The following is an 18,695-nucleotide window of genomic DNA, read 5'->3' as shown; positions in this document are numbered from 1 at the left end:
CTCTGGAGCTGAGTAGGGTCTCTACGACACCCGCCGACAGGCCCTCTACTAGGTACTGGGCCCCCTCAAGGGCCAGACCCAGAGACCCCACACCTCTGGCCGGGGGTAGGCTTAAATCGTGCCCTCGGCCTGAGATAGCAGGTCCCTCCTCAGAGAGACCTGCCATGGGGACCGTCCCGCAGGTAGATGATGTCGGAGAACCATACTAAAGTGGGCCACCGGGGTGCTACTAAGAGAAGGCTGATGCCCTCCCGGCGGACACGCTCCAGTACTCCCGGGAGCAGAGTGATCGGGGGAAAAGCGTGCAGAAGTAGCCTCGGCCACATCTGTGCCATGGCATCCAGCCCCAGCAGGGCCGGATGAGTGAGGGAGAACCACAGCGGGCAGTGGGACGTCTCTTGAGACGCGAATAGATCCACTTCCACCGGGCCCAACCGCTCGCACATAGCCTCCACCACCTCGGGGTGGAGTCGCCATTCCCCGGGCCTCAGCCCCTGCCTCGACAGGATGTCTGCTCCCTAGTTTTGGTCCCCGGGGATGTACATCGCCCTGAGGGACGACAACCTCCCCTGGGACCACAGGAGAACCTGATGCGCCAGTCTGCAAAGAGGGCGCGACCTCAGGCCCCCCTGGTGGTTTAGATACGATACTGCCGACATATTGTGGCCGCGGAGGTCCGGGAGAAAGCTCCTCAGAGCTTTGTAGACCACCAGCATTTCCAGGCAGTTGATGTGCCAGGAAAAATGCCGGGTCTCCCACAGACCTCTGAAAAAGCGGCCTTCCATGACCGTGTCCCAACCAGTGAGGGATGCGTCTGTTGAAACGGTTTCCCGGCAACATGATGCTCCCAGCACCGGCCCCCGGGACAGGAACCAAGGTCTCTTCCATATGACAAGGGAACGAAGGCATCTGCGCGTTACCCTGATCATACAGAATGAATTTCCCCTCAAGGAAAGCCCCCTGGTTCACTTACGCATCAGGACATGGTGGCCGCGGAGGTCCGGGAGGAAGCTCCTCAGAGCTTAGTAGACCGCCAACATTCCCAGGCAGTTGATGTGCCAGGAAGAATGCCGGGTCTCCCACAGACCTCTGAAAAAGCAGCCTTCCATGACCGTGTCCCAACCAGTGAGGGATACGTCTGTTGAAACGGTTTCCCGGCAACATGATGCTCCCAGCACTGGCCCCCGGGACAGGAACCCAGGTCTCTTCCATATGACGAGGGAACGAAGGCATCTGCGCGTTACCCTGATCATACAGAATGAATTTCCCCTCAAGGAAAACCCCCTGGTTCACTTCCGCATCAGGACATGGTGGCCGCGGAGGTCCGGGAGGAAGCTCCTCAGAGCTTCGTAGACCGCCAGCATTTCCAGGCAGTAGATGTGCCAGGAAGAATGCCGGGTCTCCCACAGACCTCTGAAAAAGCGGCCTTCCATGACCGTGTCCCAACCAGTGAGGGATGGGTCTGTTGAAACGGTTTCCCGGCAACATGATGCTCCCAGCACTGGCCCCCGGGACAGGAACCAAGGTCTCTTCCATATGACGAGGGAACGAAGGCATCTGCGCGTTACCCTGATCATACAGAATGGTCTTCCCCTCAAGGAAAACCTCCCTGATTCCCAGCCACCACTGTAGGGGTCTCGTGCAGCAGGCCAATAGAAATTCTGTTGGACGCAGCTGCCGCAAGTCCCAGCTGTCCTAAACTGCTGTACAGTGATGCCCGAATGGAGGAACCTGATAATGATATGCTTCGCCCCCGAAAGCGAACCTCAGGAATCCCCCGTGACACAGAAGAATGGAACATGGAAGTATGTGTCCTCTCTAGATCCACCGTGACAGACCAGTCCTCAGACTGGATCTGAACCACGACACTCAAGCATCTTGAATCTGAATCTCCTCGGAGAACGATCCAAGTACCTCCGATCTAAAGTTGGACGCAACTGGCCATCCTTCTTAGGAACTATGAAGTACCGGCTGTAGGACCCGGACTCCCTGACTGGCGGAGGAATACGTTCAAAGCCTCCTAAACCGTCAGGGAGTGTACTTCCTGTTCCATTACCCGCACCTGCTCTGGGCCGACCACAATCCAGACCACCCCGTTAGACTTCGGGGGAGGGAACTGAACTGCGGCCTGTAACCCCGTTCTACAGTACGCAGGGCCCATGCAGATATATTCGGAGGCATAACCATGCGCCGAGATAATCTGCTAAGGGAACCAGCCTCTCGAGGCCGGCCTCGGGTGTCAACCGAGCCTCCTCCCCGACCCCCTGAAGCGGCTAACCGGCAGGGCGAAATCGAGGAAGATTTTCGCTGTGCGTATGCGTTTGCTGGACCGCCGCAGGTCTTGCTAGAGGCGGCTGGTGCAGCGCGCGTGCGCTGAGAAACGATGTGGCCCGAAACGTACTAGACGGTGGGAGCACAACATCGATTCCCAAAAGCTCCTCAGGGGAGGCGACCTCGATCGCTCCTACCCGGGAGAGGGGGCCGGCCAGCAGGGGCCTCATCTAAGGGAGCAGCTCGACAGGGCCGCAACCTCCAATCTTAGATGGATATCCAGACAAGTCAAACACGCTTGGGCGACAGACTGATTAAGTATCTAACTTAACAAAGTCAGATAACATGACACTCAATTCCTCAGAATTAAATGTCATCATAATCACCCAACCGTTCAACCTGGTCTGAATGATAGGCTGAGTAAAAAATACATCTAACTCCTATAGTCAGATAATATTTTAATTTAATTCCTCGGAATTAAATGCAGCCATAGTAAGGTGAAAGCGAACACTGTTTGATTATATTATATACGGCTCGAAAATCACACGTTGCCTCAGCAACGCGGCTCAAGCAGTTATAATACAATTGGCCTTCCTCCCTCGAGAAGAAAGCCAAACAGTATCACATTTCACAAATACGGTGAACATGGTCTGAATAATAGGCTGAATATCTAACTCCTCAAAGTCAGATCATATTTCATTTAATTCCTCAGAATAAAATGCAGCCACAATTATCAGACAATACTGCTTAATTGTATTATATACGGCTCGTAAACCACACGTTGCCTCAGCAACGCGGTTCAAGCCATTATAATACAAATGGCTTTCATCCCTCGAGAAAAAAGCCAAATGGGCGCGAGGCTGAAACACCCGAAGGCGCATGGCAGTACGCGTCAAGATATTTCTGAAGGAAAACAGCCCGCCCCCTCAGGAGCTGACTGCATGCCTCGCACCCACAGTATCCCTTCTCACCGTGTCACGTTGTATCACTCTAATAACAGACCCAAACTTGCGCGCCGCCTCAGCAACTCGAGGTTGAATCTGCATTAGGAAAGGCGAGCCTCGATACGGAGCCCATCTAATTCCTCAGAATCAGACAGCTCACGCATCGAGTCCTCCACCCCGGGGGAAGAAGCCGCAGCGCGGGCTTCCACGCGGGGAAGGAGAACAATGGAGCTGTCACTGGGAAGGAGAAGATGCATAAGCACTCTCAAGTTCCCCTGACAGACCCATCTGCGAGTCCATGATAGATCAACCGTGCTGCCTCAACAGCACGGGACCGGCCATGGAATTCGCGAGCCCTGTATGCTTGTGAAAACAACGTTGGTAGATAACAACACCAAATACTCTCAGAGTGGTAACACAGAGCGCTAACGCTGAAGAGCAAAAAAGCTATCTCTGTTACGTTCAGATGTCTCTTTGTATCTTCCGGGTATGCCGTCACAAACTACGTCATCACGCAACACCAATCGGATTGGGCTGATTCTACAGTTTCTTCAGACGCTTTACGCGAGGGGGGTTCCCCGAAGTGTCATCACGATGACGCAGTTCGAGTTCCCTCGAAGGGGAACAGCATTTATTTGAAATATAAATCTTTTAGAACAAGTCTTTGCTTTCACCTTTGATCAATTGAATGCATCTTTGCTACTTAAGTGTCCCAGCATACCTTTCACCATTAGTGTGCCTGCACTGCTTGCCACTCCAAACTGGTTTCTCGCCACACAAGTGTAAAGACCTGCGTCTAGTTTGGTGATGTTGGATATCCGGAGACTGCCATTATCCAGCACGGAGACTCTAGACAACGAAGTAACATGATGAAAGCCTTGCAACACCATTTATACATACTGACAATTCATATAAAAACTTTAGTCTGGACACAGAGATCAATAAGAACTTTAGTCTGGACACAGAGATCAATAGGCAATAAGACTTAAATAATAAGACATCATTAAACAATTATACAGGACATTATCTGATTTCAAATTCACATGTTAGTTAATATTATTTATAATTTGTATTATAAATTGACATTATATTGTAAAATAATCTGCAGTTAAAATCTGTTTTAACTATATGTACATCGATCTGGCATAATTCATAATATTGTGTTGATCCCCCTTTTGCTGCCAAAACAGCCCTGACCCATCAAGGCATGGACTCCACTAGACCCCTGAAGGTGTGCTGTGGTATCTGGCACCAAGATGTTAGCAGCAAAACCTTTAAGTCCTGTAAATTGCGAGGTCACGCCTCCATGGATCAGACTTGTTTGTTTAGCACATCCCGCAGATGCTCGATTGGATTGAGATCTGGGGAATTTGGAGGCCAAATCAACACCTCAAACACCTTGTGCTCAAACCATTCCTGAACCATTTTTGCTTTGTGTTATCATTGTGTTATTGCTTTGTTATTTTTGGTATCGTGCTGAAAGAGGACACAGCCACCAGGGAATACCGTTTCCATGAAAGGATGTACATGGTCTGCAACAATACTAAGGTAGGTGGTACATGTCAAAGTAACATCCACATGGATGGCAGGACCCAAGGTTTCCCAGCAGAACATTGCCCGAAGCATCACACTGCCTCCGCCGGCTTGCCTTCTTTTTTCAATAGTGCATCCTGGTGCCATGTATTCCCCAAGCAATGCACATGGCCATCCACGTGATGTAAAAGAAAATGTGATTCATCAGACCAGGTCACCTTCCATTGCTCTGTGGTCTAGTTCTGATGCTCATGTGCCCACTATTGGTGCTTTCAGCGGTGGACAGGGGTCAGCATGGACGCCCTGACTGGTCTGTGGCTATGCAGCCCCATAAGCAATAAACTGCATTGCACTGTGTATTCTTACACCTTTCTATCAGAACCAGCATTAACTTTTTGAGCAATTTGAGCTACAGCTCGTCTGTTTGATCAGACCACACAGGCCAGCCTTTGCTCCCCACATGCATCAATGAGCCTTGGTCACCCATGACCCTGTCGCCGGTTCACCACTGTTCCTTCCTTGGAGCACTTTTGATAGATACTGACCACTGCAGACCGGGAACACCCCACAAGAGCTGCAGTTTTGGAGATGCTCTGACCCAGTCATCTAGCCATCACAATTTGGTCCTTGTCAAACTCGCTCAAATCCTTACGCTTGCCCAGTTTATCTGCTTCTAACACATCAACTTTAAGGACAAAATGTTCACTTGCTGCCTAATATACCCCACCCACTAACAGGTACCGAAAGGAAGAGATAATCAGTGTTTTTCACTTCACCTATATATTTAATTATTGTATCTCAGATTATTGGATATTTCGGTGTTTTACAATCATGTGAAATTAAACATTTAAAGGCCAAACACACTCTGCTTCAAGCTACACTGTGTGATATTTTCCCCCATCTAGTGGTGAAAAGGAATGACCATCCAGTGAATATTAGTTTCTGTTCCTCTCAATTCAGATTTCGTTTGAACTCCTACGGTGGCCGATTTAGTCCAAGATTAACATGGCTTCCAGTTCGACCTCGTCCACATTAGACACAGTGCCATCGAGTGTTAAAACGCGAAAGGCAAAGCTTGAATTTACGGGTATGTCCCTCTTTGGTTAATGTACTTTCAAGATGGAGGGGCATCATGGCGAGCCGCATTCGAACCCCTCACCCATATGCATTTTCAATGGCATATTATAAACTTACGAGAATACTTTATTACTTGAAAGAAGTAAATATACATTAATGAGCACATATATTTTTGAAAGAACTAAGTGTTTTTAGCTAAGAATAAACTAAAAAAGTTACACAGTGTAGGTTTAAACATCTCTGATCTTTTCACTTTCAAACCTGTATTATACTTTCTTTATACTGTGAAACACAAAAGGTGAACTTCTTTTTTGACTGGAACGGTTAAGCTCCAAAATGATTAAAAAAACACCATAAAAGAATCATAAAACTGAAAGGATGGTACTCTCTAAATGTTGCCTTCCAAAATACCAATTTAAGCTTAATAAAATCTACATTTCATTTTCTGCTACAAGTATAGAAGAAAAAGTGAAAATTAAGTTTTGTTCATAGTAGGCCAAAGCAATGAAAAATAGGGAAGAGGCAGAGCACGGGATGTGCTTCATTTACGCTGTGACCTTTCACTATGCAGTGGTCTTCTGTACAGCACTGCTGAAGGGGGAGGAAAATCTGATCCCACCACCATGGCACACAGACCTTTTAATGAACATGAACATAAGTGGGATTTTTAGAACTGGAAGCATGTTGACATGAGAGCTTTTAGCAGGCATGCCATCTCATGTCTTGTGGTATTATCTTCGATGGTTTTACTCTAGCTGAGGCCAAAATTACTCTTCCATCAAACATTTTTTTGCTAAAAGAAGCAGCAGTAGGCTGCATTTACCCTGCAGGTCTTTATGCCCAATTCCAATTTGTTGACTATCCTTTCTTTTTTTTTTTGATGATGCATCTTTAAAAAAAAAAAAATGGCCGATGTCTGCATATCAGATATCTACATTTACACTATAGACTTGGCAAATCAACCCATGGTTGATGTACTGACCCAGAAAAGCTTCGGCCGAAAGGATGTAGCAATGATCGCAGCTGCAATGAACCAAATGCACGTAATCCGATTCATATCAGATTTGTTTCCACATATGAGTGAGGCCTGAAATCGATCTGAGAATATTGGAATCCATGTGTTTTTTTCCTGCTTACACATTTGTGGGTCATATCTGATCTGTGCCACATGGAATTGTGTAACTTGAACCCAGTATTGGGGGTAACGCATTACAAGTAACTTGAGTTGTGTAATCAGATTACTTTTTCAATAGTAAAGTAAAGTATTACTTTTCAATTTACAACAAAATATCTGAGTTACTTTTTCAAATAAGTAACGCCAGTCACTTTTTCAAATTATTGATTGACAGCTCTCCTGTCCTAGCCTGGGAAAACCCAGACAACTTCCGGCAAATTTAGATTTGCTCTGAAAGTATTCTGGCAAAGAGCCCATTCAAGCCCATTTCAAATCCGTCTAAATCATGGCACTTATCAGAAACGTTGGGGTGGGCTTTACACGATGAAGACAGCACAGCGACGGTGAAGCAGATTTTGTACATTACAAAGATGGATGCCGCCGTGGAACATCACTTTTGCTTTTCGTTAAAACCTGAGCAAAGAACAACACTCGAAGCCTTCATATCTAAAAAAGATTTTATCGCTGTCTTACTGACTGGATTCGGCAAAAGTCTGATATACCAGTAATGAATCAGTGAGTCGAATCATGATTCGGATCGCGTGTCAAACCGCCAAACTGCTGAAATCACGTGACTTTGGAACCGCTGAATCGACTCACTGATTCATAACGCTTCGAAGCTTCATGATGCATTGCTTTGAAATCGGTCATCACTATATAAGTCGTTATTTAGGGTTTTTTTTGCGCACGAAAACTATTCTCGTCGCTTTATAAAGTTATTGTACAACCACTGTGGTGAGATGGACTTTGTAACAACATCTTTAAGAGTGTGCAGTGCATTGTGTCAATGGAGGCCTTTCTGAGCCATCGGATTTCAACTAAAATATCTTAATTTTTGTTCCAAAGATGAACAGAGGTCTTACGGGTGTCCAACGACATGAGGGGAAGTCATTAATGACAGAATTTTCATTTTTGGGTGAACTAACCCTTTAAATGTCTTAATTGATCTAAGGCCTGATCCTGGCTTAATCGAAGCCCTGTCTGTGAAACTGGGACTTTATGTATTTAATCTCACTTTATTAACCATTGTCTTCGCTGCTGACCTTCGATAATCCACTTCAACCATACTAATAACTAAGACAGCAACATAGTGTCGGTCCAGATCCGGTCCAACTGGTACGCATGGAATCCACATGTACCAGATGTGGCCCGGATCAGGACCAACAAGCAGGTGACAGCCCAGGTGAGAAAAAAGTTACGCAAAAGTAATGTAATGCACTACTTTCCAAAAAAGTAACTAAGTAATGCAATTAGTTACTTTTTAAGGGAGCAACCCAATATTGTAATGCATTACTTTTAAAGGTAACTTTCCACAGCACTGCATGAACCATGTAATGTAAATGCGGCCATAGAGAACGTATTGCCTAGTGTCAATGTGAATATGAAAGCAGTGTTTTATTATATGTCCTAACGAACACCATCAAATTGGAGTTTTGTGGCTTGTCGTTCATTTATATCAGCATACTGTACATGTGCTAAGTCATTTATAAAAGTTGGCTAATTTAAAATTTGCATTCTATCTCTTAAAAAAAAAGAAAAAAGACTCGTATTGCACTCATTGGCATATCCAAATTTTTGTCCAATCAAATAGTGTCTAGAATGAGAATGTAATTCCCCTAATAGAGTATTGCAGGGATGACGTCAACACCCGGAAAACTTCACCATTGGTTCCCTTGAGATTTTCCTATGGGATTTTACCATGGGCGTTTTCAATTTATGAGTAAAATAAGTCTGTAGTAAACATAACTTGATGATACTTAAAAGTTTTGCTCTTTTACTGCACACACTCCCACCCCAAACTTTCTTATCTAGATACTTATTAAACACTTTTTTAAATTAAAATAACAGCTTCAAAATTTTGGTACGTGTACATTGTAGAGCAAAACATTCAAGTATTGTCAATTTATGTTTACCACAAACCTTATTTTACTCATAAACTGAAAAAAAGAAAACAGGATCTTGAGGGAACCAGTGGTGAAGTTTACCAGGTTTTGACGTCATCCCTCTGTACCACTAAATATTCCCTGCACAATAAGTAGCAAATCTTGGAACAAAGTTGTGATGTAAAATAAAAGCTATCTATCTATTTTATACTAAAAGGGACAGTACCTTTGATATATGATGGCTAAAATTACAAGGAAATCATGTGACGTCACAGTCTTACACCTGGAAGGCTAAACAAGGCTTTTCTCCATTGCCTGCCAGTTATTTTTACCAGGTTTATACTAAGTACTTATGAAGTAAGACAGTGATATTAAAAGAGCAAATTCAGTATACACCTTATTGATGATTCATACTATATACAGGCAAACAGATGAACCCTAAAATTAAACGCAACACATAGTTTTTTGCAAAGTGTTTTTCCAAAGAAAACCATTATAAAGAAAACGCTTAACCAGGTAGCGCGTTCATATTCTGGGCTCATCCGCTCGCCTGTATATAATATGCATCATCAATAAGGTGCATGCTGAAATTGCTCTTTTAACATCACTGTTTTAGTGCATTAAGGCACTTTAGATGTTTTTCACATTAAGCGTTTTAGAATGTCCCGCTGTTTTTAGTGATTGAAATACTGCAGCATGTGCTGTTTATAGATCACAAGTTCCCAAAACTTGCATTTTGTTCGCATATTTTAGTTTTTCTTCTTTTTAGAGGTGATCTAAATATTCAGATGGAAAATTGACTGCCCTCCAGGTCACGTGACTGAAAACTATGAATATGTTTTATCTATATTAGTTTATGCAATATCTAGCAGGAAATAACAACAAACGATACCTTTATTTTTTTAATGTATTATGAACAAACATTAATTAACAATATTTATAGAGTAACATTAACCTAGATTTAAAAACACCATACCTAATGCATTGACTAATGCTAACAAGTTGAACATTACAGTAACAGAAATTTCATCACAGCGCAGTTTTAAAATCTGTCAGCCAAAACTACAGAATCCTGATGAAAAGTGGAAAAAAAGTATAATTATGCATGAATAAATTTGTGCAACTTTTACTTATGCACAATTGTGAAAAGCTGGAAACTGTAATAGGCTACAATCATATTTGCATAGCACAGTCAGCAGATTTCTAACAAGTGCTACATTATAAAAGCCAAATTGGGCATAAAGAAATGAAAGCAACATTTTCCCTTCCACCATGATCATTATAGAAGAAGCCTGAAAAGCTGTTCTTTGGCTCTCTCTTCTTCTCTCCCAAACACACTCCCAGCAGTGAAGCAGTGTTTAATGAGAAACCCTGTCCCTCTCCTACACAGAGCTCTAGATTGTGTGTGGATGTTAGCACAAGGCTGATGGACAGTGATGTCTACTAATGATTTTCTTACAGCGGCTCCAGACTCGAGTTCACTGGTACTCTCTCCATGGAGACAGTGCCATACTGCTTTATTCCTCAATGGATTCATCTACAGTGTATGCTAATGAGAATTCTGTGATGCACTGCCTTACATTCAAACTTGAGTCATTGATCTGGAGACATTAACAGTGTCTGAGAGGAGGTTCAAAGCTATTTTCAGGTTCAACCCAGTCGTTTACATGCACATTTTAACCCTATTATACTTAATAGGCCGACAATGCATGTGGTCATGTAAACGGCCAACCCGTTTTCCTTCTTTTTTTTTTGCCTGCTCCGTCTGCTTATTGAAATGTGCATGTGTGATATGTGTGTAGTATGACATGTAGTTACTATAATAATAACTCAATTATTAACACTAGAAATGTTTCCTCGTGATATCAGATGTGTATGTGTTTTTTACGTGCATTTACCCTGTAACTACATGAAACAAGAGGGTAACAAACACCACTTTAATTTACAGCCCGCAGATTCACACTTACCCTGTAACTACATGAAACAAGAGGGGAACAAACACCACTTTAATTTACAGCCCATAAATTCATATTTACCCTGTAACTACACAGATACTAACCCCTTAATTAAAAAATACTGGTAGTTTCCCCTTTATTCCCCATATATTACATATTGTTCCCTTATACCTACACATACTTTATAGTTACACTATAATTACTGAAAGTTAAGCTGTAAATTTGTTTTACATACGCAGTATTTTCTGGGCTGTAATCTAAAGCATTACCAAATTTTCTCATCAATGCAAATAGTTTATGAAACTACAGCTTCAGTGATCAATGGTTGATCGTGCACTCTTGATGCTATTCTGTGACCTGAAAAATATTTATTTTTTATTTCTAGATCAAGTAAATGCAAATGCAGCAGCTGTTGTGTTGAGACATTTTGATGTGAATAATCAAGCCTTTGATCAGTAACAACCCTCAGCCTGACCTGAATCCTATTTCTCTGTCTGTATCACTTTAATAAACAGGTTCCTGGCAGACAAAGGGAAATGGGTTGGTAAAAATACCTGTGGCTCTCTCGCAAGGCTTCTTTGCCCTTCCTCCAGGAGATCATCCCGCGTGGGGACATGCGAGGCCTGCACTCAATCAAAACATCTCCACCCTGCCGAGCCAATGTCTGTGCCTTTAGCACACTGTTGGAGAAATCTGGTGCCACTGCTGATGAGAACAGAAAAACAAGCATCTTACAAAACTGACAGAGAGAAAGATAGATAGACTGACTCCTAAAAGTGTTTGAAAAGTCCTTAAAAAACATGTCATTGCATTACAAAGAAAAATCAACAACAGTGACCAAACAAAACATTGAATAATTTTTGCCTTCCCCCACTTCCCCCAAAATAATATAACATTTTAATTCAGGAATTTAAACATGCTAATCATAGAAGATATGTATTCAAGTCACAGATGTATGAAATGCAGTTTTAATGTACATTACTCTAGATTGTGGTCGGTAATTAAAAAAAAAAAAAGTTTTTGAAGTAAGTCTCGGTAACACTTTATTTTAAGGTAACGTAGTTAAATGTTATATGTAATTACTAAAGAAATAACTGTAAATGAATTACAAGCAATTAAGCCTAAACCAAATCCTTATCCTATAGTAAGTATAGTTAATTAAAACTACTAAGTAATTATGTATATAATTGCATTGGAACAATGTCACATTAAAATAAAGTGTAACCTGTTTAAACCTATCTCATCATCTTCATCTGGACCAGATTGTGACAAAATACCAAACCACAAAAGAATGGAGATTGCCTCCATAAATGTAGCTACGATAGGGGAGTTTATTTTTCAAAAAGGCAGAGACATGGAGGAGTACATGGAGGAGCATCTGCCAGTGTGCCACCTGCAGTGACATCATGGTGATGCCAAGAGGAAACTCCTGCTGGGCACTTTGCCTTATGGGTGGAAGGATCTTCTTTTACAGTGGGCGAGGTAGATGAGGATCCCACTGCCAGTGTCCAGCCCCTCTTACCATCCACCACCACCCCAGAGCCAGACCCAGAGTCCACTGCAGATGCCTGCTACGGAGCAAATCCTGAGGTCCCGGCTGACCTGGTGTGTGAGCCGGCCGTCACATCAGAGCCAGTGGAAGTGTTAGTGGAGCTGGAGGAGGATGAATGACTGATAGACTGGAGTGCAGAGGTAACTTCTTCGCCGCTACCATCCCTGCCCCTCAAGTCTGTCTCTGCACCTAACCTTCCTCCCCTGTTTATTCCACTGGAGCCAGCCATTCCTTAAACCCCGCCTCCGCTGGCTCCCCTCAGGCCTTCGGCTCATCCAATGGCTCCACCATACAGCCAAATTCCACCTTGGGATTTCGAGTCCGCCGTGTCATGGGGATTCCCTGGTTCCACCTCGGACCGTCGACCAATCGGCTTTGCCCTGGCTCCTTGGCTCCACCGTGCTCCATCGTCCCACCGGCTTTACCTGGGTCGGTCTTTGCTGGGCTGTCTGCTGAGCACCAGCCCTCCACCCCTATGGCTCCATCTGACCCCTACATCCCTCAGGCTTCACCGTGGTACTCACTCACAACAGAGATGCCTCGTTTCACCGGCCCACAAACTTCGCCTTGGCCACTTGTAGCTGGGACTCTGAATTGGTCCCCATGTCCATCGATGTCGCCAGGTCTCTTTGCCTAGAACTCACCATCTCCCTGCGTCACATGAGTCGGTCGAGACTCAAGTTTCTACCTTGGCTCCTCCCTCCATCCGTTCCGCTGTGGGTCACCCTCATCCTGGCTGCCTCCCGCTGTGCTCAGGGCTCTTGCCGGCCATTTGCTCATCCATGGACCAGATTGTGACAGATACAATATTTTCAGCATTCATTGATGAATAAATGGAGATGGTGGTCTAGTGGGTTAAACCACTGAACTGATATGCAAAAAGTTGCTGGTTTGATGCCAGCAGTCGCTACCACCAGTGTGTCCTTGAGTAATCCATGTTTTTGTCCATGTAATAAGTGCACTTTGAATGAATTAATAAACAGGACAAAACAATTAGTGTTATGTCACCGCCCCATTTTTTCCCACACAACCTGTCAAATGTCTGCATCTCTATCTGGTTCCCTCTTAGCTAAATCTCCTCGTCGTCTCACTTTCCAGAGGCAGGCGAGGAGGATGTTTTTAATGCGATATACTCACTTAAGAGCACACTCAAGACCTCACACTATCCCCCACACACCACTAAGTCAAACCGAGTCAAGCCAGCCAGCACAAATCTAAAGGCTCTAAAGTGTGAAGACTGTCTACCTCACATCTCCCCCAGGCAGCAATTTCAGCATACTAGACTTTCCTGCCTGTTTGGCATCCATCTGCACTCAGCGCTGACAGCATCAAAGCACCCATTGTGCTGACAAATGACAGGACTAGGGTACAGAGCACTTCTCTCATCTGCCGCATGATGAAATGGCCTTGAACGTCAACTCCTTTAATCTTCACCACAGAGATGGGTTTGATCATTGATCCTGTCAAAAGTTATTCTGCTCCTCATAAATGCAGGTCAACTGTTTTTAAATGCAGTGTAAAAGGGTGTAGTAAGACTAATGGGTGATGGCGTTCACTGACAATGTGGTTGGAATGAGCTTATGAGGAAACAAAACCCAAGTGCTGCCACACAGCACTGCTGCTCCCAACCAAAATAAACTTCATATCGTGCATACACAAATTTGGAAACCTATTGTATAACGGCATATGACCAACTGCATATTGGCTACATATTTCAGAGCATAAGAACAGTTGAGGGGCTACATCGTTAGAAACCCAGGCTCATTGGAAAAACGTGCCTGTGGCGAAATTTCTGTAAAACGTATTGCGGCAGTTCGGAAATGTATGGTGAGTGGCATTAAAAGTTTAATAGTACATCGCGTTTAAAACGCTTTCCCACCTACACTAAACCCTAAACATACCGATAGTGTGAACAAAAGATATAAAATGTGTGATAAAAACACATTTGCTGAGACAACCATGCCATTTTAACTGCTTCAAGCCTTTGAGCTCCTTTATTGTGACTCGTATGTGAGGCATGTTTTTCCAATGAGCCTGTGTTGATCTTTATTTAATATGAATTTAGTGATCCCTTACCAATGGCTCTGAGTTCAGCGTTGGTAAACACCCGGCCATGACGGTTCTCAGCGATACACTGGTACATCCCAGTATCTGACAGGGTCAGACTGCTGATGGATAATGCCCCGTTTACCACCTGGACTCTGTCCTGGAAACATAACAATCCCACAATGCAACTTAAAACAAAAAGTTTCATGAAAATGTTTATTTTTAACTGCATTGGTATAAAAAGAAGTAACTTGAGTTACATAACTAACTCCAGAATTATTTTACATGTACATTCTACATAGAAATTAATTCTGAGAAATCACTGAGCTCAGTTTATAAAGGACCCATTTAGGTTCACCAAAACTTTGTTGGGAGAAGCAAGATCCAGGAAGTTGACCAGCCCAATGGAAATGAAGGAAGCTAGCTAGATCCAAAAGGAACTTGGTGATGTGGCAGCATTGAGTACCCAGAAAAGCGGTATATAAATGTAATAAAGCGCTTTACATGGAGGGGGGGAATCTCCTCAACCACCACCAATGTGCAACATCCCCCTGGATGATGCGACGGCAGCCATATTGCGCCAGAGCGCCCACCACACACCAGCTGATTGGTGGAGAGGAGACAGAGTGATGATGCCAATCTTTATATGGGGATTATTAGGAGACCATGATAGACAGAGGCCAATAGGCAAATTTGGCTAGGATGCCGGGGTTACACCCCTACTCTTTTTCCGAAGGACATCCTGGGATTTTTAATGACCACAGAGTCAGGATTTACATCGGTTTAATGTCTCATCCGAAGGACAGTGCTTATTGACAGTATAGTGTCCCCATCACTATACTGGGGTGTTAGGACCCACACAGACCACAGGGTGAGCAGCCCCTGCTGGCCTCACTAACACCTCTCCCAGCAGCAACCTAGTTTTCCCAGGAGGTCTCCCATCAAGGTACTGACCAGACTAAGCCCTGCTTAGTTTCAGTGGGAAACCAGTCTTGGACTATACAGGGATACAGGGTGATTATGACAGAAGCAGCATATCCAGGACAGGGAGACAGGTGGAAGAATGGTTAAGAAAGATAGTGTTTAGGCTGACTGAATTTAATTCACAGTAGCTGTGGGTTGCTGCTGATGGCTGGTCTATAATTTTTTTTATTCTGGCCAAGCACTTACTCGTAAAGCCCCTGTTATACTGCCATTGTGCCCACTTGAGTGCGAAAAAAAAAAAACATTTGGAATGGTGCATTCAGGTTGAATGAACTTAGATTTAAAGGGCTCAGATATGCTGTGCATGCGGGCACTTCAGAGTCTGATGGCATTAGCTTTATGCCACTTGAATGTCATTGCAACAGTTCAGCTAGGAAAATGGTGTAACTCTCTGCCCATATGATCTCTTCCAACATGGAGCACCACAATCTAACTGATATCATAAACAAAACGCTTCATGTGTGTGGTGTTGACTGGGGTAAACTAGAGAAGATCAGTACAGCCTCCAGCAGCAAAGACAAATGGTGGCATAAATCAGCTTTATGGGGTAATTAATTAGGGGTGACATTCCACTGAAATCAGCACTTTCCCCCTCAACGGGAGAGCGGCATTTGAGTGGGCTCTGCTGCACCAGACTGATTAAGTTGCCCACCTGAATAGACATCACAAAGATTACCCCAACATTATGGGTATTGGCTTGGCATGCGAAATATTGTTGCTGAGGTAAACATTTACACAAGCACAGTATGATTTGGTGTGGTAACAGAGAGAGAAAAAAAAGTATATACTGCATATATATATATATATATATATATATATATGCAGTATATATATATATATATATATATATATATATATATATATATATATATATATATATATATATATATATATATATATGTGTGTGTGTGTGTGTGCTCTAAAATGTCTCTCTAAATATTCTTATACATTTTTTTTCTTGTTTATGCAAACGTTAAGGAGACATTCCAGTTTGTCATTCTTCAAACATGATAGAAACATTATTTTTAAACGTTCTCTGATGATTCGGAAACAAGATGTAGCAATTTAAAAAGTTAGATGAACATCCACCTAAAACATTTCAGAAAAAACAATTTGAACGATGTATAAATAACGTTTTTGTGCAAATGTTTTGGGAGCATCATTAAAGATCCGATAACTTTGAAAGACCATTCTATTAACATTACTGGAAGAACGTTTGTACATAACTTCGAGAGAACCTTGAAGGAGGTTAGCCAAAGTTTTGGCAACAGTCCCTTTTAGCTGGAGAACTACAAACTAAAATTATATAAAAATAGACTATGCAATAGTTGGTTCCAGAGCACTGACTCAATAAGTGGGGTTACAACGTTGCTGATATTTCGTATAATAGCACTGGAACATTTCACTGTTTGTATCACTCGTTTTGCCACAGACTATATTGCCTATATTGGGCAGTCGTGGCCTAATGGTTAAAGTCAGAACAAGGCACCTAACACAAGGAACCTCCAATGGCTGCCCAGGCACCACAGCAAAATGGCTGCACAAGTTTGTAGCGTGTCTGTTCACCACTCACTATTCCTAATGTGTGTGCACTAACTTGGATGGGTTAAATGCAGAAAACAAATTCCGAATATGGGTTACCATATACTTGGCCTTCACATGTCACATTCACTTTCACTATATTGTGTCTGAAATGTCTCTTTAGTTTGCGGTCTCATGCCTACTGGCAAATCACAGCTGTGCTGAAGTTCAGCACAGCCAAAGTGCCTTTAAGGCAAGATATTTTACTTGACAGTCGTCTTGGTAATCCTAGGGCAGCTATTTATAGGCATCTTGTTCATTTCAAAATTTAGTAATACATTATTAAAATCACAGGTTGTATATGTTAATATTATTTAATGGACCTGAGTTAACATGATCTAACAATGAACAGATGTTGATGTATTTATACATAAACAAAGATTAAATACTGGAACAAATCTATTGCTCATTCTTAGTTAACCCCTTTCCTGTCACACAATAGACACGAAAATGCACTATCCAAAATTAAATGGCTGTAATTAAAGAATCCTTTAGAATATAGACCTATGGTTGGTCTGGTTTTAAAGACGACACTCGGCAGATTACTACTACAACTGCTATTGCTATTACTACTAGCACTTCAAAAAAATGAAAGTATGAAAAAGTTATGGAAGTTTAAATTTAATTTCAATTAAACATACTGTACTAAATATTTTTTTTATTTGATATAAAATATATATTTTACAAAAAAGAAATTACTCTAAAATTACAATAAAATCAAAGCCGTAGGTCTAACCAAGTTATGTTCCAAATTTGAAGTTGATATCCCAAAAATGTAAGTTCCCATGAGATTTTGTTTAGGCATTAAACCAAAATAAACCGGGTTTCATCCACAGTTTTTTATACATTCTCCTGTAACAAATTACAAAATTTCTATCCAAATCTCACTTCTATCAATAAAACAAAATATGGAACCTTGAGACTCAGATCTTTTCCGATGATATATGTTTTGTCAAGATTAGAAAAGGTTTTGATTATAAAGTAGTTAAAATAAATTTTGTAATATGAAACCTGACACCGCCCACTAGCGGACGAGCCCACTAGAAGAATTTAGAGGACCGTTTCCATGGTAACTCAACATCCGATTTCAAAACGGTTTTCACAGGATGAATTTTAAGTTCGTAAGCTTTCGAATGATACCTAATTTATGATGATTACTAAAATATAGGATACGAAAAAAGGGGATAAAAAAAAGAGCGCCAAGTGTCCCACCAGTGGGACGGCTATAGTTAATACAAGGGTTACCCATAATTCTACTGTATAGTTACTACTTATTACTACTACTACGTACTCTCTATAAGTGACAATATATGGAGCTTCAGTCATGAGCTCTGAATACTGTATTTGGGTGATGGTGGCTGTTAAGGGAATGCAGGGCCTTAATCTATTCATTGTAATCATCAAATAACAAACAACACTTTTCTTCTCTTCCTTCGACTGATGACCTTTGGTCTGGAGATTGATCAAATGCTGAGGTAGACGATGGTGACATTTACAAAATGGTAACACCTCAGCTCATTAAGAGTGCAGGCTCACACACTGAGATCATGTTCGCTTTCTCTCAGAGTGATGAAACAAGCTCTTGTACATGACACTATAATACAGCACAAGACTACTGTGACTACTAACCTTATATCAACTAAGAGCTATAACCTAAACCAGAACTCTGGAAATATGGAGAATCATAAAAAGAAA

General features: G+C 42.6%; 1 protein-coding gene across 1 annotated transcript in view; it reads right to left on the bottom strand.

Moving 5' to 3' along the window:
* Positions 1-18,695, bottom strand: part of cntn3a.1 (contactin 3a, tandem duplicate 1) — a 139,687-nt gene that overhangs the window by 14,873 nt on the left and 106,119 nt on the right. Inside the window, exons 10-12 of the mRNA XM_079802329.1 lie at positions 14,466-14,595; positions 11,392-11,542; positions 3,937-4,064 (exon numbers count right to left, since the gene is read on the bottom strand). Of these exons, the coding sequence (XP_079658455.1) occupies positions 3,937-4,064; positions 11,392-11,542; positions 14,466-14,595 (409 nt within the window). The remainder of the gene's footprint in view (positions 1-3,936; positions 4,065-11,391; positions 11,543-14,465; positions 14,596-18,695) is intronic.

The sequence above is a fragment of the Gobio gobio genome (genome assembly GCF_949357685.1).
Source record: "Gobio gobio genome assembly, chromosome: 21".
Lineage (NCBI taxonomy): Eukaryota > Metazoa > Chordata > Actinopteri > Cypriniformes > Gobionidae > Gobio > Gobio gobio.
The sequence above is the reverse complement of the archived record's forward strand: the minus strand, read 5'-3'. Positions and strand labels throughout refer to the sequence as shown.